The sequence below is a fragment of the Marmota monax genome, unplaced genomic scaffold (assembly GCF_021218885.2).
Source record: "Marmota monax isolate L192 unplaced genomic scaffold, Marmota_monax_Labrador192_F-V1.1 WCK01_AAM20220418_F8-fsc00001, whole genome shotgun sequence".
NCBI lineage: Eukaryota > Metazoa > Chordata > Mammalia > Rodentia > Sciuridae > Marmota > Marmota monax.
The window spans coordinates 14016355-14040000 of record NW_026693777.1 but is presented as its reverse complement, the minus strand read 5'-3'; the positions used below and the strand labels follow the sequence as shown (position 1 = coordinate 14040000).

Sequence of the window (23646 nt, the reverse complement as noted above, 5' to 3'; positions counted from 1 at the left end):
AGCCATACCCCAGCATTGCAGTTCTTGAAAAACTGCCTGTTGTCTACTATGTCTTTTTCTTTTCTGGAAATCCAGTTTTAATTATGGAACATCCTAGGTGGGTCTTCCAATTTTCTTGAGTTTTCTATTTTTTAACTCTTATTTTCTTATAATACATTCTGAGAGATTTCTTCAACTTTCAGTTCTTCCATTGAATTTATTTATTCCTATCATGATTTATTTATTTAAAGAGAGAGAGAGAGAGAAAGAGTTTTTTGATATTTATTTTTTAGTTTTTGGCGTACACAACATCTTTGTTTGTATGTGGTGCTGAGGATCGAACCTGGGCCGCACGCATGCCAGGCAAGCGTGCTACCGCTTGAGCCACATCCCCAGCCCCTCCTATCATGATTTAAAAAAAAAAAAAAAATTTCCCCTGGTACTGGGGATTGAACCTAGGATCTCAATCAAGTATGCTGGGCAGGCATTCTGTCACTGAGCTACATCCCTAACCTTATGCTTTTAATTCTAGGAACTCTCTTTTGCTTCTTCATGCCTGTTTTATATCCTGCTCTAGTTTTATTTAGCTGAGAAGTGTTTTTGTTTTGGTGGTGGCGGTGGTGTACTGAGGATTGCAACTAGGGGCACTTTATCACTGAGCTATATCCTCAGTCCTTTTTTACTTTTTGTTTTGAGACAGGATCTCACTAACTTACTAAGGTTGGCCTCAAACTTTTGATTTGCCTACCAGAGATTGAACCCAGAGCCTCACACAAGCTCTTTACCACTGAACTTACACAATTCCAGCACAACTATTCACATTTTTTTTTTTTAAGAGAGAGTTTTTTATTAGTTTTTGGGGGTCACAACATTTTTATTTTATTTTTATGTGGTGCTGAGGATCTAACCCAGCGCCCCACGCATGCCAGGCGAGTGCGCTACTGCTTGAGCTACATCCCCGTCCCCCAACTATTCACATTTTATAGTAGAGTATTAAAATGCTGATTAGGGGACTGGCGTTTTGGCTCACTGGTAGAGTTCTTGCGTACCATGTGTGAGGCACTAGGTTTAATTCTCAGCACTGCATATAAATAAATAAATAAATAAATAAAGGTTCATCAATATCTTAAAAAAAAAAACTTTAAAAAAATGCTGATTGGAAGTGGTTGGACTTGTATAACGATCCATGTAGGCCATTTTGGATAAAATTCTTGTGGTCTTTTGCTCTTTTCTTCTTGATGTTCCAAAATGATTCTTTTATTCCCTTGCTTAAGGTGAAGACCTGGCTGTCAACATGTGGGTAGCCCAGTGGGAATAATAGTCTGGGGGGGGCTTAGTATCCAGTATTTTTGACATTTACTCTTTGTTTTGTTTTATATGTATCACATGTATTATGTTACTCCTACATCTGTTAGGATGTGGAAAGGGAGTTACAAACATATTTACAGCTAGAAAGAAAATACAGGGAACTAACTGAATAGATTTTCAGCCAGTCCTCCTGTTTCTGAAGTCCCATCTTAACCCCTATCTTCCTTTACTACTTGTAATACTGTTTTTGAGCTTTATATGAATTAGACAGTGTAAATTGAGTTGTTTCTTAGGTTTTTCTATTGTTAGCATAAGCATAAGATTCAGCTTCTTGAGTCTGATCACTTGTCTGTTTTGCATCCAACAGATTTTTTTTTTGTCTCCTCTCTTTTAGTATGAATTAATTTGACATCTCTTTTTATCAATAGGATAGCCTATGATTTTCATTTCTTATAATATTCTTATTAGGAATTAGTATCAAGGTCATATGGCCTCACAAAACAAGCTAAGAAGTGTTCCGTTTTCATTTGCCCTTAAATGTTTGATGAAGTTCACTTGTGAAGCTCAGTATTTCTAGAGTTCTCTTTATGGAAAAGTTTTTCATTATGGACTGAAATTCTTAGTAGATATAAGGACTATTCAGATTTTCTAGTTTTGCTAAGCAGAATTTTTCTAAGACTTTGAAAAAGATTGGCGAAAGGCTTGTTCTGCTTAAGAACTTTCAAATATTGTAGATTTGTCAATGTCTTCTTTTACTTTACATACACAAGGCTATGTAATTAAGAGATACCTATCTAGAAGTATTATATCTTCCTGATGAATACAGCCTGTTATCAACTTTAATGAAATGTCCTTCTAATTTTAACTATTTTTTCATTCTTTGTCAGGGGTTATAACTAAATCAGCTTTCTTTTTGGTTCTTGAATGATATATCTTTTTCTGTCATCATATATCAGCCTTTTAGCCTTATATTTTTAAGAAATGTGAATCTATGTGTACACATACATATATACATGGATGTATATGTGATAAGGATGTATATATAGATATATATCCATGCTGTTGTCATTATTTTCCATTCTGATAGTCTTTGCCTTTTTTTCTGGGGCCTTTAACACATTTAGATTTTATATATTCTCTAGTATCTTTAGATTTAAATCTACCTATTTGCTGTTTGTCCGTCTTGTCTCGCTATCCCATGCTAGTGAATGAATCTAGGGCCTCACACATGCTAGGCAATCACTCAGGCACTGAGCTATATTCCTAGTCCCACTTGTTCTATATTCTTTTTTGTCCTCTTTATTACCCTCTTCAGATTAACTATTTTTTATTGGCTTGTTACATATTTTTTATGAGGATGATTATCCCCCATTCTTTGTCCTTGTGTTCATCATTTTACAAACCCTTTACTATTGGCTTGATTTTTTTTTTTTCTTAAAGAGAGACAGAGGAGAGAGAGAGAGAGAATTTTTTTTTTTTTAATATTTATTTTTCAGTTTCTGTGGACACATCTTTATTTTATTGTATGTGGTGCTGAGGATCGAACCCAGCGCCCCGTGCATGCCAAGCGAGCGTGTTACCGCTTGAGCCACATCCCCAGCCCCAGCTTGATATTTTAAAAATAATTAAATCATCAAGATGTCTTAACCTACATAATCAGGGTTGTTTCCTGATTTTTTTTTTTTAAATGGTGTGAATATAGGCAGCCAAGAAGAAAAAAATATTAACTTTGTTTTCTTTCCATTTTATAGGTTTGAGAAGTTTCTGTGGTTCATAAGCTCAGAAAACTATCTAATAATAGGTGGACGAGATCAGCAACAAAATGAAATAATTGTGAAAAGATACTTAACACCAGGTAGGTAAGATTAAAATTCTAAAAAATTCTCTTAATGTTTGTACCAGTTATCTCAAAATGTTAGGGACTGATTTTCATCTGTATTCTTGTTTGATACTTTACAGTTCATGTGTTGAAGATGTGCTTTGCCACTTAATTCTCATTTAAAGTGGATATTCCTAAAGTAGTACTGCTGAGCTAACCTGTGGTGTTGGACTTTTTATATATATATTTATTTTTTAGTTGTAGTTGGCCACTGTATCTTTATTTCAACCCTGTGGTGTTGGACTTTTGATCTCCTACAACAATTATAAAATAGTTTTTAATCCTCCAATGGCAGCGTAGCAGTATTTTTAAAAGTTTAATTTTTCAGCTGGACATGGTGATGCGCACCTGTAATCCCAGTATCTTAGGAGGCTGAGGTAGGAGGATCACAAGTTCAAAGCTAACCTTGGTAAAAACAAGGCACTAAGCAACTCAGTGAGACCCTGTCTCTAAATAAAATAGAAAAAAAAGGGCTGGGGATATGGCTCAGTTGGTTGAGTGCCCCTGAGTTAAATCCCTGGTACCCATTCACCCCACAAAAAAAATTTAATTTTTTATTGTTGAAGTTTGTAACAATTTTTCACCTTTAGAAATAGGAGTTAAGGGCTAGGGTTGTGGTAGAGTGCTTGCCTCAAATGTGTGAAGAACTGGGTTTGATCCTCAGCACCACATAAAAAAATAATAACAATAAATAAATAAAGTTATTAAGAAAAAAGAAGAAATAGGAGTTAAAACCAGGTGCAGTATCATATACCTATAGTTATAGGTACTTGGGAGGCTGAGGCAGGAAGATTGCTTGAGCCCAGTTATTTGAGATCAGGATTGGCAACATCGTGAGACCCTGTTTCACACACACACACACACACACACACACACACACAAAAAAGAAGAAGAAGAAAAAGAAATAGGACTTAAAGTATCATTTCTTATTTGTCTTTTTTTTAAGGTGACATCTATGTACATGCTGATCTTCATGGAGCTACTAGCTGTGTAATTAAGAACCCAACAGGTAATAATAATATATTTGTTATTCAAAATTTAATTCCATTCCTTAAATTTTTTTTTTTTTAACTGTAAGATTTAATAAAGGATATAGTAGGGGCTGGGGCTATAGCTCAGTTAATAGAGTGCTTGCTTTTCATGCGTAAGTCCCTGGGTTCAAGCCCCAGCACCACAGACACACACACAAGAATAAAAGGTATCCTATGAAGACAGTAAAATAATTATGAACATATATGCATCTACTAGAATTACATGAAGCAAAGCCAGACAGTACTAAAGGAAGAAATAGATCTATAATCATATTTGGAGACTTCAAAATCCAGCTTTTAGTCAATTATTAGAATACTTAGACAATCGATTAACAAGGAACTAGGAGTCTTGAACAGCACTATCAACTAATTAAACTCAACAGAAAGCTCTAGAACATTCAATCTAATAATAGAATATTTATTTTTCTATAATGAACATTCTTTGGGATAAGCCATTTTGATAGTTTGTAAAATAAATCTTAATAAATTTAAGACAGTTAAAATCATGCACAATAATTTTTCTAACTTTAATGGAATGAAATTAGAAACCAGTTGTATAAAATTTGGAAAATTCACAAATATGTGAAAATTAAACAACATAATTCATATATAATATATCAAAATTAATGAGATTATTTAGAGGAAAATTTATAGCTATAAATTCCTATGCTAAAAAAGAGGAAAAAACTCAGATCAATGACTTTATACTTTGTCAGAAAAATAACTCAGAGCTAGACAAGGAAGGAAATAATAAAGATTAAAGTAGGAATAATTGAAACAAATAGGAAAACAATAAAGAAAATCAATAAAACAATTTGGTTTTTTAAACATTGGCCTTTTGGAACATATATCCCCACCCCGTGTAAAGGAGGACTGTTGGTAAATGGAAGACTCCCACATGCATGGATTGGAAGTCCTGACAGCATTACTACCCATAGTAATTCATAGGCTCAGTATAATCTGTCTCAAAATTCCAGCTGCCTTTTTCTTTTTTAACAGAACTCCTCCTAAAATTCATATGGAAATGCAAGGAACCCAGTTTAGCGAAAGCATTGTTGAAAATTTGGAGGCCTTACACTTCAGTAATCAGGTCAATATGATGTTGGCATAAGGGCACACACATAGATCACCAAATAGAATTGAGTTTCCAGACAAACCCTGTAGTTTATGATTAGTTGATTTTCATCAAGGGTGCCATGACCATTCTTTGGAGACAAAATATCGTTTATCTCTCCTTCTAAAATTTTAATAGAATTGATTTTTAGACGAGTTTTAGGTTCCCAGCAAAATTGAGCAGCAGGTACAGAGCTTTACTGTGTAACCTCTTCCCACACATGCATAGCCTGTTATTATCAGTATCCCCCACCAGAGTGGTACAGTTGTGAAAATTGACAAGCGTATATTGACACATCATTCTGACCTAGAGTCCATAGTTTATAGTAAGATTCACTTTAGCTGTACATCTTATGGGTTGGAATAAGTATAAATGCACGTATCTACCATTATAATATCATATAGTCTTTTTATTGTTATAAGTCCTCTGTGCTTCACCTGTTCATCCCTAACCCATGGCAACCACTGATTTTTTTTTTTTTAATTTTTATTTTAATTATATTTTTTGGTACTGGAGATTGAACCCAGGGATGCTTTACCAATGAGCTACATCCCCAGACCTTTTTTTTTCCTTCCATTTTTTTAATTTTGAGAGAAGGTCTTGGTTAAGTTGCAGAGGTTAGCCCTGAACTTGTGATCCTCCTCCTCAGTAGCCCCCAAATTGCTGGGATTTGATAGTTCATTTCTTTTTAGCATTGAATGATATTCCATTGCTAGAATTTATCAAAATCTATTTATTCATTTCACCTACCGAAGGGCAAGTTTTGGCAGTTATGAATAATGCTGCTATAAACATCCAGATGCAATTTTTCATATAGATAAACATTTTCATTTGGGAAAATACCAAGAAGCAAAAGTTGCTAACTCATATGGTAAGAGTATATTTAATTTTGTGAGAAACCACCAAACTGTCTTTTCAAGTGGCTGTACCCTTTTTGATTTCCAGTGATAATGAATGAGAGTTCTTGCGTTCCACATCCCTGATAGCCTTTGGTATTGTCAGTGTTCTGGATTGGGCCATTCAAATAGGTATATGGTGGTATCTCGTTTTAATTCACATTTTCCTGATGACATATAATGTGGAGCATCTTTTAATATGCGTATCTATATATTTTCTTTGGTTAAGGTCTTTGGACTTTATTTTTTTGTAGTACTGCAGAATGAACCCATGGGTGCTTTAACCACTGAACTACATCCTCAGACTTTCTTTTTCTTTTGAGACAGTCTAAGTTGCCAGCATTGGGCTTGAGCTTGAGATCCTCCTACCTCAGCTAACTCAGTAATGTTGGGATTACAGACATGTGTGTACCACCATGCCTGACTTTTGAACTGTGTTCTTATTGTTAAGGTCTAAGAATTGTTTGTCTAACAAACTTTGGGTAACCGTTTTTCATCTGATATATATCTTTTGCAAATATTTTCGCCCAGTCTGTGGTCTGTATTTTCATGTAATAATCTTTTTATCAGTGGTACTGGGTAAATTAGATATCCTCATATAAAAGAATGAAGTTGGACTCTTCCTTTACACCATTTACAAAAATTAGCTCAAAGACTATAAGACTGTTAAAAGTCAAATCTTCATAATCTTGGATCATGCAATCATTTCTTAGATGTGACACCAAAATCATAAGCAATCAAAGAAAAACAGGTAAGTTGGACTTTATCAAAATTAAAAACCTTAATTCAAAGGATGCTATTAAGAAAATCAAAGACACCCACAGAATAGCAGAAGTATTTATAGATCATTTAATAAGAGACCAATATTCAAAGAACACATAAAACTCAACAGTAAAAAAGGAAAATTACCCAATTAAAAAATGAGCAAAGGATGGACACAGTGGCACATGGTTGTGATCACAACAGCTTGGGAGGCCAAGAAAGGAGCATCACAAATTCAAAGTTAGTCTCAGCAACTTAGCAGGGCCCTGTCTCAACATAAAAATAAAAAATGACTGGAGATGTGCCTCAGTGATTAAGCACTATTGCGTTCAATCCCTGGTACCAAAAAAAAAAAAAAGCAAAGGATTTGAACAGACATTTCTTCAAAGATAGACAAATGACCAAGAAACACATTAAAAGATGGGGGAAATGCAAATCAAATCCACAGTGAAGTGCCAATTCATACTCACCAGATGGTTACCAGGAAAAAAAATGGACAAATATTGCTTAGAATGTGAAGAAATTAGAATCCTTATACCCTGTTGGGGGGGGGCTAGAAAATGATGCACAGCTGCTATGGAAAATGATTTGGCATTTCTTCAAAAAGTTAAATATAGTTGTGACCCAGTGATTCCTAGTTTTATATACCCAAGATAATTGAAGACATGTATCCATTCAAAACTTGTTTACAAATATTCACAGTGGCATTTTTTATAATAATCAAGAAATAGAAACAACTATGTTCATTTATTAATGAATAGATAGACCAAATGTGGTGTTATCCATACAGTGGAATAATTGGAAGTATCTGTGCTCTAACATGGATGAACTATTTTTTTTGTTTTTGCTACTGGGGAATGAACCTGCATCCCCAGCCCTTTTATTTTGAGATAGGTTCTTTCGATCTCACTAAGTTGCACAGGCTGGCCTAGAAATTGTGATCCCCCTGCCTCAGCCTCCCAAGTTGCAAGGATTACAAGTGTGAGCCACTGCGCTGGGCTAGCATGGATGAACCTTGAAAACGTGCTAAATGAAAGAATACAAAAGACTATATATAATTCAGTTTATATGAAATGCTCAAAATAGGCAAATCTATAGGGGCAGAAAGTTAGTGATTGCCAGGAGCTTCATATAGGAGGGAAAATGGAAAATGGCTGCTAAAAGATGCAGATTTCTTTTTGGGAAGGATGAAAGTGTTCTGAAGTTAGATAATGGTAATGGTTCCACTACTTTATAAATATACTAAAAACCTTTGGATTGTACACTATAAAAGGTGAATTTTATGATCTATGAATTACATCCCAATTAAAGAATATTTGAAATCTAAGGGATAGTACTTCTAAAAGTCTTCAAACTTGAGATTTTTCTAAATTATACTTTATGGAATGAAGTTAAAATGATTGATATAATTGAAAGGATATTTCTTTTTTTTATTGGTTGTTCAAAACATTACAAAGCTCTTGACATATCATATTTCATACACTTGATTCAAGTGGGTTATGAACTCCCATTTTTACCCCGTATACAGATTGCAGAATCACATCGGTTACACGTCCACGTTTTTACATATTGCCATACTAGTGACTGTTGTATTCTGCTATCTTTCCTGTCCTCTACTATCCCCCCTCCCCTCCCTTCACATCTTCTCTCTCTACCCCATCTACTGTAATTCATTTCTCTCCCTTGATTTTTTTTTTCCCTTTCCCCTCACATCCTCTTATATATAATTTTGTATAACAATGAGGGTCTCCTTCCATTTCCATGCAGTTTCCCTTCTCTCTCCCTTTCCCTCCCACCTCTCATCCCTGTTTAATGTTAATCTTTTTCTCATGCTCTTCCTCCCTGCTCTGTTTTTAGTTGCTCTCCTTATATCAAAGAAGACATTTGGCATTTGTTTTTTAGGGATTGGCTAGCTTCACTTAGCATAATCTGCTCTAATGCCATCCATTTCCCTGCAAATTTGAAAGGATATTTCTTCTGTGATATTTCTTATGTACATAGGTCTTTTAAAAGCCTTTCATGTAAATATATTTCAATTAAAACAATCATTTTTTAAAATCTTGAAATAAAGCATGGTGTTAGTATTTAAGATAATTGAACTGGTTATACTATATCTTGCTTTGTAGAAAGTATGTACTTGAGTATTGAAATGTAGCATTATTTTTATAGGAGAACCCATCCCTCCACGGACACTGACTGAGGCTGGCACAATGGCACTTTGCTACAGTGCTGCTTGGGATGCACGAGTTATCACTAGTGCTTGGTGGGTGTACCATCATCAGGTAATAAGGGCCGTAGTCCTTTTTTCTTTATTAAGAGCTGTACTGTGTATCAAATTTTGAGGATATAAAAGTAAATAAGGAAGGCAAACTACTTGATTTGCTACTTCCTTGATAGATCTTTCATGTAGGTGGAGAAAAATACATGTCAGTTAAAAAGTACTATTAAAAAACCTTAAAGGCATATAATGAAATAGAGAGTAATAATGGCTATCTATCACTATAAAGTATCAGGGATCTCTTTCTGGGAAGGTAAAGATTTGAACAAAGATCTAAGTGAAGAGTGATCCATTGCAGTTATATAGGGTATATATAATCCCATATATAACATATAATGGGATATCAGTTACGACTATTATACTGGCCTAGAAGGTCTTTTTCCTCTTCATCTTTCTTGGAATTTTCTTTTGCCCTTTGAAAAAAGCAGATATATCCTATTGTGGGGTTTTTTTGTTGTTGTTGTTTGTTTTTTTTTGTTTTTTTAAGTTCACTTGGTTTTAGTAATTGACCTTTTTTATTGTTAATGCTGTTATTTGATGATACTTCATTCCATATTTAACTTTGCATTACTATTGATTTCATTTTCAAGAATTATGATTGATAATGATATACTTTTACAAGGTCCTAAAGTTGTATGATAGGATAGAATTTATTTGTATTATCTTCCTATAGAATTAGTTTAATTAATATTATGTTTTTAGGAAATTAATAATACTTGAGGGAATTATATCTTCTGCCATAATACTTTGTTATAAAAGTAGTTTGAATTCTTTTATAAGGAGATATATTTAAGCTTTTGTTTGTTTTCCTGCTAAGAATTGAACCCATGATCCCTCTACCACTGAGCTACACCCCAGCCCTTTCTACTTTTTATTTTGAGACAAAGTCTTATTAAGTTGCCCAGGCTGATCTTAAACTTGGAGGTCCTCCTGCCTCAGCTTCCTATGTAGCTAGGATTATATGTGTATGGTACCATGTCCAGCCTCAGGAAAGGATTTTACTTAATAAATATAGCTTTATTTTAATATTTTGTAATAAACTTATTAAGCTATCCTTTTCTCATTATATCTCATGCTAGAAGAAAGGAGTGGATCTTTTCCAGAGCATTTGGAAACATTGATATAATAGATCCTTCTTTCTTTGTTGTTGCCAAAGGTGTATATCTATCGTTGAAGGGAAGTCAATATCTTTAGTGTTGAGAATTTTTGCTATTATGAATTTTATAGTGTTGCTTATTTGAATTATGACTACTTTCACTTCTTGAATAGAAAAAAAACAATATTTCTTAAGAATGTAACATTATTGTGTTTGTTAGGTGTCTAAAACAGCACCAACTGGAGAATATTTGACAACTGGAAGTTTTATGATAAGAGGTAATGGCCTGGCGTGAAAAATGTCCCTAACTTCCCAGTGGATTATGGAGTCAGGTTTGAGTATCATCTGTAAATATTCTCAGAACAGAAATTCATAACTTTGTGTCACATATGAAGTCTTATGAAATAAGCAAATTTTTTCCTTGTCATCTTTTTTATAGATTATTCAGGGTCTGACCCAAAACATAAGAATAAGCATGCATATTTTTTCTTAATTATTGTTACTATACCTAATGCTAGATTCTATAAATGGGAAATGTTCCCCATGTCAGAGTAAGAGACAAAATGGGTATGATCATTGGTGTCATATATTTTGCAGACAAAAAATGGAGAAAACTAATTTTTTTAAAACATCAATGTATATTATCTTTTGTAGGAAAAAAGAATTTCCTTCCTCCCTCATATCTAATGATGGGGTTTAGCTTCCTCTTTAAGGTACTCTTCAACTTCTTCCTTTTTTTCCCCCCTCATAATTCTTACCTAAAATTCTATAAATGAAAAAGAACTATTTCTATAGGTAGATGAGTCATGTGTTTGGAGACATCGGGGTGAACGTAAAGTCCGAGTGCAAGATGAAGACATGGAGACACTGGCAAGTTGCACAAGTGAACTCATCTCAGAAGAAATGGAACAACTAGGTAATTCACACATTTTAGTAAATTTGCTTGTGATATTTTTTATTTTCTAGTTTTACTTCTAAATCCTTAAGTAAATGATATTTTGGGATAATTAAAATTTCAAAGAATATTCATAAAAATACCATCTATCAGTTTGGTTTTGGATATGTTAAATATAGTTATTATTTTAGTGTGTTGAAAAGTATTTAATTGGATCCATAACTTACATAATTTAGTGTATATATAATAAAACTTCAGTGTTTAATGGCTAATGTATAAATTTGTTTGACAAAAAAAGGACTCAGGTATTTATGAATTATCATTTATATTGGGGGTTTAGGAATTAGAAATGATAATAAAGTTGGGCTGGGGTTGTGGTTCAGTGGCAGAGTGCTTCCCTTGCACATGTGAGGCACTGGGTTTGATCCTCAGCACCACATAAAATAAATAAACAAAATAAAGATATTGTGTCCATGTATAACTAAAAAATATTTTAAAAAGAAAGAAAGAAATGATAGCAAAGTATCTTGGCATGGTGGCAACATGTCTATAATACTAAGTACTGGAGAGGCTGAGGCAGGAGGATCACAAATTTAAGGCCAGCCTTGGCAACTTAGCAAGATGCTGTCTCAAAATAAAAAATTACAAAGGCCAAGAGTGTAGCTTGGTGCTAGAGCACCCCTGGGTTCAATCTTTAGTACTGCAGAAAAAGGACAAGAAATAATAGAGATGAATTTATAAGAAGTACAATTTCTCATGAGAATTTGAGTTGATTTTATAATATGTTTCAAGTAGAAAGCAACTATAGTTGCTGGAATACATTTATCTTAAGAGAGCTAGGGAAAGTTGTTCTCTAAATTACTTTTGCAGTTATACTTTTTCCTAGAGTTGTTCATTTATAGGAGTAATATTGTATTGTTTCATTTGTAACTAATACTGATTGATGGTTACTATTTCTCTGGCACTGAATAAAGTGCTTTATATTTATTTAATTTTGGGGGTGGGGGGACCTGGGATTGAACCCTGGGGTGCTTAACCACTGAGCCACATCCCCAGCCTTTTTTTGAATTTTATTTAGAGGTAGGGTCTCGCTGAGTTGCCTTTTTTTTTTTTTCTTTTTTAAAAACATCATAATTATTAAGTTGCCCAGGACCTCACTAAATTGCTGAGGCTGGCTTTGGACTCTTCATTCTCCTGCCTCAGCCTCCTAAGCTGCTGGGATTATAAGCATGTGCCATAATTCTCCGCTTATTTATTTAATTTTTATGTAATTTTCATGACCATCTATGACAGATGGGTGGTGGCATTTCATTTTACAGGTGGAGCAGATGGACCCTACTATTAGACAGCACACCTGCTATGTGCCAGTTATATAACATGCATTATTAATTCAGTTTTCATTTGCAAATAATAAAAGCTACAGAATTTATACAACTGATTTTATTGTCTTACTTTTGGGAAATACCCAAAAAAGGCAGGTTACAGTTTTCATGTAGAAGTGGTAGCAATGTCTATAATATCTACTTAGTTCAACCTGTTGATTGTACAGATTATCCTTTTGTCTAAGAGTGGTCCCCTATGAGAATGATCAGTGATCATTCTGGTGATTTTCGGGTGATCTTTTGAGACAACAGGGAGTAGAATTGTTCATATGAAGTTTTCAAGAAAATCACATAGACTTGTCAGTTTCTTTACGGTTATTTTATAGATGGAGGTGACACTAGCAGTGAAGAAGATAAAGAGGAATTACATGAACCTCCTGTAGAAGTAGAACTTGTGACTCAGGTTGACCAAGAGGATCTTACTGTTCAGAGTGGTGGTGAGGAACTAAATGAGGAACTAATTCAGGAAGAAAGCTCTGAAGATGAAAGAGAATCTGAAGTGATTATAAAAGATCAGGAGCCTATCAGTGATATGAAGGATGAAAGAGAAGAGACACTAGAGTATCCTGATACTACTATTGACTTGTCCCACCTTCAGTCCCAAAGGTAATTAAATAGACAACATTTTAAGTTTTATTTTGTAAGCTGTGATGACAAGTTAATCCTTATAAAGACAATGCCAAGATTGACTTCAATACTTTCACCCTTCATTTTTCTGTTATTCAGTGCTATTGTTCTTTTTTTTTTTTTTCCACATTTAATTTCTCTAAAGAAATTCCCAGGACCAGGGTAGAAAAATACATTGATATTAAAAATGACCAAAGTAGTTCAGAATAGAAACAAATGATTCTAAAGGCTAGTAATCCATCTAAAAAAGAGGTGTTCTAGTTATTAATGTCTTAATGATCACCAAGTAACAATATATAGTTTTAAAAAAGTGTTTTTATTGGGGTTATAAATAATGGCTTAGGAGTCAGACAATCAAAATTGAGTCTTAGGATGTGCCTTTGGGCAAGTTACTTATGTGTAAGCTTGTTTCCTTCTTGGTGAAAAAATGTGGAGATATGAATGATTTGATTGTACTTGTAGGATTATAAGTAATTAAGAGCACAATGAATTCAACTTATGTATAGTTATAGTACTCTTAAAAATAAAATACAAAAATAAAAGTCATTTAGAGTATGATATGAGAATGTTTTCAGGCTTTATACTCTTCTTGTTTTCATAGGTCCCTTCAGAAATTGGCTTCAAAAGAAGAATCTTCTAATTCAGTAAGCTATTTTAAGGTTTTATTTAAAAAAATTACATTTTTCTCAATATTTTCTTTTTAATTTTACTTTTTGAAAAATTCAATGATATTGTTGAATAATTTTATTTCTTTCTTTTTGTTCTCATTTTAATAGAATGACAGTAAATTACAAGGCCGGAGACATTTATCAGCCAAGGAAAGAAGGTAAATATATTTGTATTATCTAACTGAAAGGCATTATTTATTTAGTAAGTGCTAGAGTTCAAACAAGGGCTTCGCACACACCAGGCAAGTGATATGACCTATAGCTATAGCCTTTTTAAAAATTTTTTTCTTTTTGAGACAGGGTCTTGCTAAGTTGCCCAGGCTGCCCTAAACTTTGTGATCCTGTTTCCTTAGTCTCCTTAGTAGTGGGGATTGTAGGGGTGCCCCCACTCTGCCTAACTTTTTGTATTTTTTTTAAATGATAGCTCAGCTATCACAGAATACTTGACTATTTATTCTAAAGACTTACTTTATTAAAATTACCAAGACAAGCACAAAGCTTTATTTTTAGATATTCAACTCTTTAATGTTTTTCAGGTTTAGGTCCCTAATTTATTATCAAGTAATAAGACTGGCCTTTTGGGCTCGGTATGTAACTCAGTGGTAGAGCACTTGCTTAGCATGTGCTAAGCCTGGGTTCAATCTCCAGTACTGAAAAAGAAAAACTAAAGGACCTTTTATTATATAAACATGTATAATGATGATTATTGTGTATTAAGCAGACAGATTAGTTCTAGGATAATACTGACAGGAATAAATAAGAATACTTGAAATTAGGAAAAAATTTAAGTCTTTTTTTTTTTTTTAATAGCAGGTCTCTGGAGGCACATAGAAAGGCAGAGGAAGGGAACAACTCCTACAGGATGGGAAAGACATAAAGTACTCTAGGAGGAATGAAATAGATAATAAAGTCCTTTTGGTTTAGAAAGACAATCATTAAAAACAATTACAGAGAACCCTCAGTACATCTCAATACATGGTGCTCTACTTATACTGAGTATACAAAGAGGTTTACATATCAAATTCATGCCTTCAAGAAATTTTTGAGTCATGTATTCAGGAAATACTTATCAATACATTGTATTGTCAAAGTGATACAGTAGGAGTGAGAGATTGCTTTTAAGTTTAGATATTTTGGGAAATACCATCAGAAATATACCTTGAAGATATAGTAGCCATTAAGTATATGAAGAAAGATAAAAGACTCCAAGGAAAATTAGCATTAATGAAGGGGAGAGAGATTTGGAAGTAATATATATGTTGCTTTGGGAAAATGATAGACTAAGGCAAAAGGAAGACAAAGTTCACATTAGTGAACAGATTATGGGAAGACTGAAGAGGTGAATTTGGACCAAAAGTGGAGAACATGGAATGATAAGCTAAGTATTTGGCACTTTATCCTGAAAGTTATGAAAATAACCTTTGTAGGATTTTGAATGGGAATGTAACATAGGTAAACAATTAAAGAATATTAATATAGAAGTTTAGGTAGATTACTGGGAATACATTGAAGAAAGTTTGGCAGTTGGTGAGGTCCTAAACTGGGAATATGAAGAAAAATATAGCAATGGAATGTTTGCTTCTTCCTTAATCTATTTATTTTTTGTATCCATTTATTTATTCAATAACTAATCAACAAATGTTTTATTGAAAATGCTTAAGATCTGCCAAGGCCGTTTTTGATACAAAGACTACAAATCCTGGCCAGCAAGGTTTTCTTTTTCTTTCTTTCTTTTTTCTTTTTTTTTTGGTCAGTGGACATTTATTTCATTTATTTACTTATATGTGATGCTGAGAATCGAACCCAGTGCCTCACACATGATTGACAAGCACTGTACCACTGAGCCACAACCCCAGCTTCACCAACCCTGTGTCTTTATGTCAGAGGACATATGGGATATTGTACTTTAATCCCTAAATTTGGAGTGTAGGATGTTTTTGGACATAAGTATTATGAAATCAGTAAGTTCTTAAGGCACATAGCTATGAAATCTGGACAGAGGACTCCTTAATTTCTCATCTAAGAACAACTTCAAAATTCATTTGGAAAATTGATATAGAAGTAAATATAATAAGCCATATTTTCCCTTCTCTCAATCCCTCTATCCCATTAAAAAATATATATATATATTTATTTATTTAGTTGTAGATTGACACAATACTTTTATTTTATTTATTTATTTTTATGTGGTGCCTCACACAGCTGCTAGGCAAGTGTTCTACCACTGAGTCACAACTGCAACCCCAAGGTTTTCAATTGAGTGAGTGTGGGTAGATGAAGGATAAGTCAAGGGTGACAGAATGTTGAGCCTGGATAACACAAAGAATGATTAATCTATTACAGCTGAAAAATTTTCAGCTCTTTTCTATGTGATTCTTTGAGCCTCTTTGTATGTATACTATTCTATAGTGATTATCAGGTTAAATAGAAATCATGATCTTTTATATATTGTGCATGTTCTCTGAATTTTTTTTTAGGGCACTAAGAATTTGGAAATTCTAAGAATTTGCTTTTTTTCACTTCATTTGTTTTAGGGAAATGAAGAAGAAAAAACTTCTAAGTGACTCAGGGGATTTAGAAGCAATAGAGGGAAAGGACAAAGAAAGTTCTGTACACATGGAAACTCAACAGAACACAAACAGAAATGTTGCAGTTGCACAACCAATGAAACGAGGACAAAAGGTAATAAACTTTGTAGTGATCTGTTTGATACAGTATGATTCACAAATGAAGTTGTGAGATTGTGAGTTTTTTTAAAGTTTAAATGAATAGAAGATGTAGGCAAAAAAAAAAAAAAGAGTCTGTATGACTTCCTTTGATGACTAGCTAGGAAGACAGTCTTTAGGGAACATAGAGAACTCCAGCATCTCCTCAGAAGCTCTCAGTTTATGTAGGAGTTGTACTAGGGATTCGATCCAAGGTCTCATACATGATGGGGAAAGTGCTCAACCACTGAGTTACCTGTAGCCCCAGAGCTGATCTTTATTGAGAGAACTTAGTTTCTTTTTCAATTATCAATGTGATTTTGGGTAGAATTTTTATTTATTTTATTAAATGGAAATGATGAATAAAAAAATAATCTATATAGAATATACTTTTTAAAATGCTGTAGCAGGGGGCTGGGGATGTGGCTCAAGCGGTAGCGCGCTCGCCTGGCATGCGTGCGACCCAGGTTCGATCCTCAGCACCACATACAAACAAAGATGTTGTGTACGCCAAAAACTGAAAAATAAATATTGAAATTCTCTCTCTCTCTCTCTCTCTCTCTCTCTCTCTCTCTCTCTCTCCCTTTCTCCCTCTCCCTCCCCCCTCTCTCCCTCCCTCCCTCCCTCCCTCTCTCTCTCTAAAAAATAAAAAAGTTAAAAAAAAATGCTGTAGCAGTATTACGAAGATTATGTGCTAATATGTTACTATATCTTTTGAAAAATTAACTCAGGGCTTGGGGTTTTGTAGCTCAGTGGTAGAGCATGTGCTTACCATGCTCAAAGCCCTGGGTTCAGTCCCCATTGCCTAAAAAAGTTAGTCACTGGTAAATGCCTAGGCCTACATTAGCTGATTTCCTGTTCTTCCTTTATGTGTACCATGATTCTAACTAAATGTAATGACTGCAGTAAATTTACTTCTTTTTTTAAAAAAACTTTCAGATTTTGCTTCATTTACTCCCCACAATTTTTGCTGAGACTGAAAATGCCTCCTTTTTAAAAACTATCTCAGAAAAATTTGTTTATACTTTTCCTACATTTTTTAATTTAATTTTAGTTTTTTGGCGGTGCTGGGGATTGAACCCTGGACTTTGTGCAGACGAGGCAAGCACTCCACGAACTGAGCTATATCCCCAGCCCACCTTCCTACAATGTTTTAAATGTTAATTTATTCTTATTTCTATATGTATCTTCTCTTTACCATATGGCAAATTCTTTGAGTATGACTATGGCTTTATCCTTCTTTGTATCTGTCATATTGTTTATAATGGTGCTTTGTTCAAAAAGTTCTTTGCTATGTGTGTGTTTGGTGGTACTAGAGCCTCACATGCTAGGCAGGTACCCTACCACTTAGCTACATCCTCAGCTCAATAAGCATTTTGACAGAGTTAAAGAGTCACCTTTTCTTTACAAATATTTGTTGACCATTTTACTGTTGAATTTTTGTAGAGTAAAATGAAAAAAATGAAGGAAAAATACAAAGACCAGGATGAAGAAGATCGCGAACTTATTATGAAATTGCTGGGGGTAAGTAACATTTAGAACATTTCTTTTGCTTTTCAGTGGACACCCAGCCCATGCTTAACTTGTGATAAACATTCAGTACATCTTTATTAAAAATCTTTTTTTTTTTTCCTTTTGTTGTACTGGGGTTTGAACTCAGGGGCATTCTACCACTAGGCTACATCTCCAACCCTTTCAAAATTTTTATTTTGAGACAGGCTTTTGCTAAGTTGCCCAGGCTGGCCTTAAACTTGTGACCCTCCTTCCTCAGGCTCCCAAATCACTGCAATTACAGGCGTGTGCCACTACATCCTGCTGTCTTTGGGAAAATCTTGACAATAATATTGACAACATTAACTAAATTTTCCTCTATGAATTGAAGTCTGCAGGTTCAAACAAAGAAGAAAAAGGGAAGAAGGCGAAGAAAGGAAAAACAAAAGATGAACCTGTGAAGAAACAGCCCCAGAAACCTAGAGGTGGACCCAGGATTTCAGAGAGCATTAAGAAAGAAACTCCAGCCCTTGAGGTTTTAACTCATGAGTTACAAGACTTAGCTGTAGATGACTCACATGATGACAAGGTAAGGCTTCCACACATGTGGGCTTTTGCTTTTTACTTAGGGTGACCAACCAAGACAAGTGGCAGCCGTCTTACTAATGAAAAGGCATCTTAGAAATGCAACCTGAAAGCCTAAAATTACAGTGTCTAAGCACAAAAATGGTAAGTGTTCACTGCTAATAAAATATTTGTCATAAACCATTAGAGAATATCAGTTTTATGAAGAGGATTTGATTCTGATAGGAACTTAATTAAAGTAAGACGAAGAATTAGGCTTATCTTAAAGATGAATGAAAAATTAATTTTAAAGCATTTTTTGTATAGTATATATTATCTTAATATATGTTGAAAGTGGTTACATAATTCAAGGGCCAAATCCTAAGGTGCAAAAGCACTGAGAAGTTAACTTTTTCAGGGTTGGAGGTGTAGCTCAGTGGTAAAATGCTTGTCTGGCATGTACAAGGTCTGAGTTCCATCCCTATCATCACCCAATTCCTCCCAGAAAAAAACATTTTCCAGATAAGATAGTTGTCAATTGTTTTATCAACTGGATACAGTAAATCCAAACTTATATATCATCTTGCATGAATATATACATCTTGACATTCTGAGCATTTATTTTTACAAATTTGTGTAAAATACAGGATGAATCAAATTTTTTTACTTTCCTGATCAGGATTGTTTTTATTTAAAGCTTGAGTATAATTTGTGCTTAGGGGGCTGGAGTTGTGACCCAGTGGCAAAGCACTTGCCTAGCATGTGTGAGGCACTGGGTTTGATCCTCGGCAGCACATATAAATAAATAAATAATAAAGGTACACCAACAACTAAAAAATATTAAAAAAAAAAAAATTGTGTGCTTAGTATAGGTGATATAGGGATTTTATATTACAATATTTTCTTTTTTTTCCTCTCCTGAACAATGTTGTTTAGTAATTCTAAAAACTCATTTTGGGTCTCATTTTTTTACCATATTCTGCAGTTTATTCTGTAAATCCTAAATGCACATATATTCATAAGATAATAATTATTAATGTTCTTTCATGGGTAGGTGCTATGGTCTGAATGTCGGTAATCCCCCCAAATTCCTATGTTGTAAACTAAATACCCAATTTAATAGTACTAAGAGGTGAGGACTAGAGGAATGGGATTAGTACCTTAAAAAAAAGGTTGAAGGGAACACCCCTTCTGCTATGTGAGCCAGCAGCAATGTGCCATTTTTGAGGCATGCCCTTACCAGACACTGAATCTGTTGGTATCCTGATCTGGGATTTCCTAAAACTGTGAAAAGTATTCTGTTAAGTTTTCCAGTTTAAGGTATTTCATTCTAGCAACCTGGACAGACTCAAGTTATTTTCAAATAGATTTTTCATATCAAAGTAATAAAATTATGTATATATCTTAGTATTTGAAAAATTGTCTAAAACTATTAAACAGAAATTTAAAAATAAAAGTTCTTTTCATCAGAATTTTCCATTTTCTTTTCCCTTGACAAACATATCAAGCTTAATTATTTTAAATTGTTCCTACAGGGGCTGGGGATATAGCTCAGTTGGTAGAGTACTTGCTTCACATGCATGAGGCCCTGGGTTCAATCCCCAGTACCAAAAAAAAAAAAAAAAAAAAAAAAAATTATTCCTACAATTTTCACAGCTATAAGATGTACTGTATGTGAAGGATTTTTTCTCTCCACTTCAGGGAACTGTCTTTTTTCTCTTTGAATGGCATTGCTTTCTGAAATATAAGCACACACACCAATCCACTTCAGAGTATTGGTACACTAAATAATACAACCTTGGTGCCCCTACCCTGTGGGTTGGATATGACAGTCTTATTATTTCACTATTTCTTTCTCCGCATGGTTTAATGGTTTCAAATTTCATTGCTGACTTTTAATTTTCATATATTTGAACAGGAAGAGCAGGATCTGGATCAACAGGGAACTGAGGTATGATTTTTATATTAAGATTACTATTACAACAGTTTTCTTATAGTCCTATCCCAGAATATTTGATACAAAACTTCTACCTAATTAAAACTTAAGACTACATGATCTTGAGTCAAACTTTCAGGATTTGAATTCCAAGCCTGCTGGATATAACTGTGTAAACTTGGAAGTAGACTTTGTGCCTCAGCTTCCTCATTCTTTGTGCCTTATTGTTGTGTTTAGTAACTGTACCTACTAGGAGACTTGTTTTGAGAATATATGTGATACATTTAGAAAGGCATATGACACAAAGCCAACACTCAGGTCACCATTTTGTCCTAAATTTAAGTTTACTGACTCTAATACATAAGGTCAGTCTTATAGGCAGCCTACCCACCAAATGAAAATTCTAAGAAGCCCTGGGATTTCTTCTGAAGAACAGGTGAAAAGGCTATTCTAGCCCGGGTTTCTCAAATTTGGTACTGTTTACAGTTTGGAATGGATAAAACATCCCTGGCTTCTTACGTACCACATGCCAGTAAGCACTTCCCCTTCTTTTTTCCCTCCCCTCATTGTAAAAATCAAAACTGTGTCCTCTGGGGCACAGAAATTATTGGTTAAGAATCACTGGTCTCTGGGCTGGAGATGTGGCTCAAGCGGTAGCGCGCTCGCCTAGCATGCATGCGCCCGGGTTCGATCCTCAACACCATATACAAACAAAGATGTTGTGTCCGCCGAAAAACTAAAAAATAAATATTAAAATTTCTCTCTCTCTCTCTCTCCCTCCCTCCTCTATCTCTCTCTCTCTTAAAAAAAAAAAAAGAATCACTGATCTAGCCGAAATCCCATTTCCCTGCAACAGATTTAAATCTATTTGTGGCCAGATGTGGTGGCACATACCTGTAATCACAGCTGCTTGAGAGTCTGAAGCAGGACCTCCCAAAGCAGCTGTGATTACAGGTGTGTGCCACCACATCCGGCCACAAATAGATTTAGAGGCTAGACTGCACAAATTAGCAAGACCCTGCTTCAAAGGGGCAGCAGAGTGTTGCTCAGTGGTCAGGCACCCCTGAATTCCATCCCCAGTACCAGAGAAGGGAAAAAAAAAAATCTAACTGTGGTCATTACCATGTATCATCATAATCCACAGGATTGTTCTCCATCTCGAGTAATTTTTAGGCATTGCTGTCATTATTTAGGCTATATCAGAAAAAGTTAAATATATGTTGAAATTTCAATTGACTTAGAATTTTCCTCATTCTTTGTTTTTGTGGTGCTAGGGATGGAACCCAGGGCCTCACAAGTACTAAGCAAGTGTTCTCTACCCCTGGGCTATATCCCAGCCCCTAGTTTTCTTTTTTTAAGGCTGTTGTAAATTACTTTTATAATTGTTTTTATTTTCCCCTTTTAGGAAAATCTGTTTGATTCTTTGACAGGCCAGCCACATCCTGAAGATATCATACTATTTGCCATTCCAATATGTGCCCCTTACACCACCATGACAAACTATAAGTAAGTTACCATTAGTTTACTCAAAATAGTTGACACAGTGACTTTTACGAGCTGTTTTATAATCTCTATTTAGTAACTCATGCAATTTCTTTTTAAAGGTATAAAGTGAAACTTACTCCTGGAGTTCAGAAAAAGGGAAAAGGTAATTTTTTAAAATTATGATTTGAAGCAGTTCAGTGACTGAACAGAGCCAGATTCTTGTTTTCTGTTTACAGCTGCCAAAACAGCCTTGAATAGTTTTATGCATTCCAAAGAAGCAACAGCAAGAGAAAAAGACTTATTCCGCAGTGTGAAGGTAAAGTTTTCCTTCAAAACTCTGGAGACTGGTGGTATAGTTAAACATTTTCGCAGTTATTTTCCTATTGCTTTATAGAAATGCTGTCTTAACTTGAAACTGAAGCAGTAAAATCATTTCCACTAAAAAATTTTGGATATGCCTTTCTTTTCACAGCAGAGGATTCATAGTTGTCATAAAAGAAACATGATTTGCCATATAGAATGTGAAAATATTCAGCAATTTTCTTTTCTTAGGACACAGATTTATCAAGAAACATTCCTGGCAAAGTGAAAGTATCTGCACCCAATCTTCTGAATGTAAAAAGGAAATAGCTGAAATGAAATCCTAAAATATTTGAGAAGAGTCAATTTTATAGCCTTTTGGAAGTTCAGAGATGAAAACACCATGTAACAGGACTTCCACATTTAAAAATGAACTAAACATTGCCTTGCTGTATTCGCCAAAACGACTTAATTCTTGTTTTTTTCCAGTTTTATATAGAGGAAACACTGTCTGATAGGATTTCCTAAAATATTTGTGAAAAGTTAAATGCTAATTATATTCATCTGTAGTTATTCTCCAACATTATCTTGAAGTTTGGGAGGTTAATATTAAGTATTCATTTCATGATGTAAAGAAATTGAACAGTGAAGTGTGGCTCAGTTGCTTAAACTACTGACTTGGTAATCTACTGTATATAACATCTAATATATATATATATATATATATATATATATATATATATATGCACACACATATGTATTTGTGTGTATATAATATATAGAGAAACAGGCCAATCATAAGGGTTTTTTGTTGTGGGAATGGGGGCGATTAAACATTTAGGATTGTGTCTTGAAAACCTTGTCAAAAAATATAGTAGAGCAGATGTAAAAAATACTAATTCTTATGACTCAGAGCTTGAGAAATAACACCTAAAAGAAACTGGTATTGATCATTTCAATGCATTTATACATCTTCATTTTTCATCTTAATTTCTTCCTTGTAATCTCATTCAGTTCTGTACCATTTTCTTTTCCATGTCTAGTAGTTATCAATAGCATGTAATAGAGTATCAACCTGTAATATCAGAAGTGCACTTTAGGCTTACCACTAAAGATTCCTGACCCAGCTTTCTTCTTCTGTCTCCTATCAGAATGGAGAATAAAGTCATACATTATTTCCATTCATTTATGAGCTATAAAATATACTTTTTTAATTGATTGGACAACATCTGTCTATCTTCAACCACTTT

The 23646-nt window shown here is 34.2% G+C and overlaps 1 protein-coding gene across 1 annotated transcript in view; it reads left to right on the top strand.

Moving 5' to 3' along the window:
- Nemf (nuclear export mediator factor) overlaps nucleotides 1-23581 on the top strand; it is a 47317-nt gene extending 23736 nt beyond the window's left edge. The window contains exons 17-33 of the mRNA XM_046461794.2: nucleotides 3039-3142; nucleotides 4113-4175; nucleotides 9139-9251; nucleotides 10564-10621; nucleotides 10998-11056; nucleotides 11139-11259; nucleotides 12947-13226; nucleotides 13849-13891; nucleotides 14024-14073; nucleotides 16450-16597; nucleotides 18067-18144; nucleotides 18503-18700; nucleotides 20594-20626; nucleotides 22017-22117; nucleotides 22216-22259; nucleotides 22333-22412; nucleotides 22649-23581. Of these exons, the coding sequence (XP_046317750.1) occupies nucleotides 3039-3142; nucleotides 4113-4175; nucleotides 9139-9251; nucleotides 10564-10621; nucleotides 10998-11056; nucleotides 11139-11259; nucleotides 12947-13226; nucleotides 13849-13891; nucleotides 14024-14073; nucleotides 16450-16597; nucleotides 18067-18144; nucleotides 18503-18700; nucleotides 20594-20626; nucleotides 22017-22117; nucleotides 22216-22259; nucleotides 22333-22412; nucleotides 22649-22726 (1651 nt within the window). The 3' untranslated portion in view covers nucleotides 22727-23581. The remainder of the gene's footprint in view (nucleotides 1-3038; nucleotides 3143-4112; nucleotides 4176-9138; nucleotides 9252-10563; nucleotides 10622-10997; nucleotides 11057-11138; nucleotides 11260-12946; nucleotides 13227-13848; nucleotides 13892-14023; nucleotides 14074-16449; nucleotides 16598-18066; nucleotides 18145-18502; nucleotides 18701-20593; nucleotides 20627-22016; nucleotides 22118-22215; nucleotides 22260-22332; nucleotides 22413-22648) is intronic.
- Nucleotides 23582-23646: the final 65 nt, after the last annotated feature.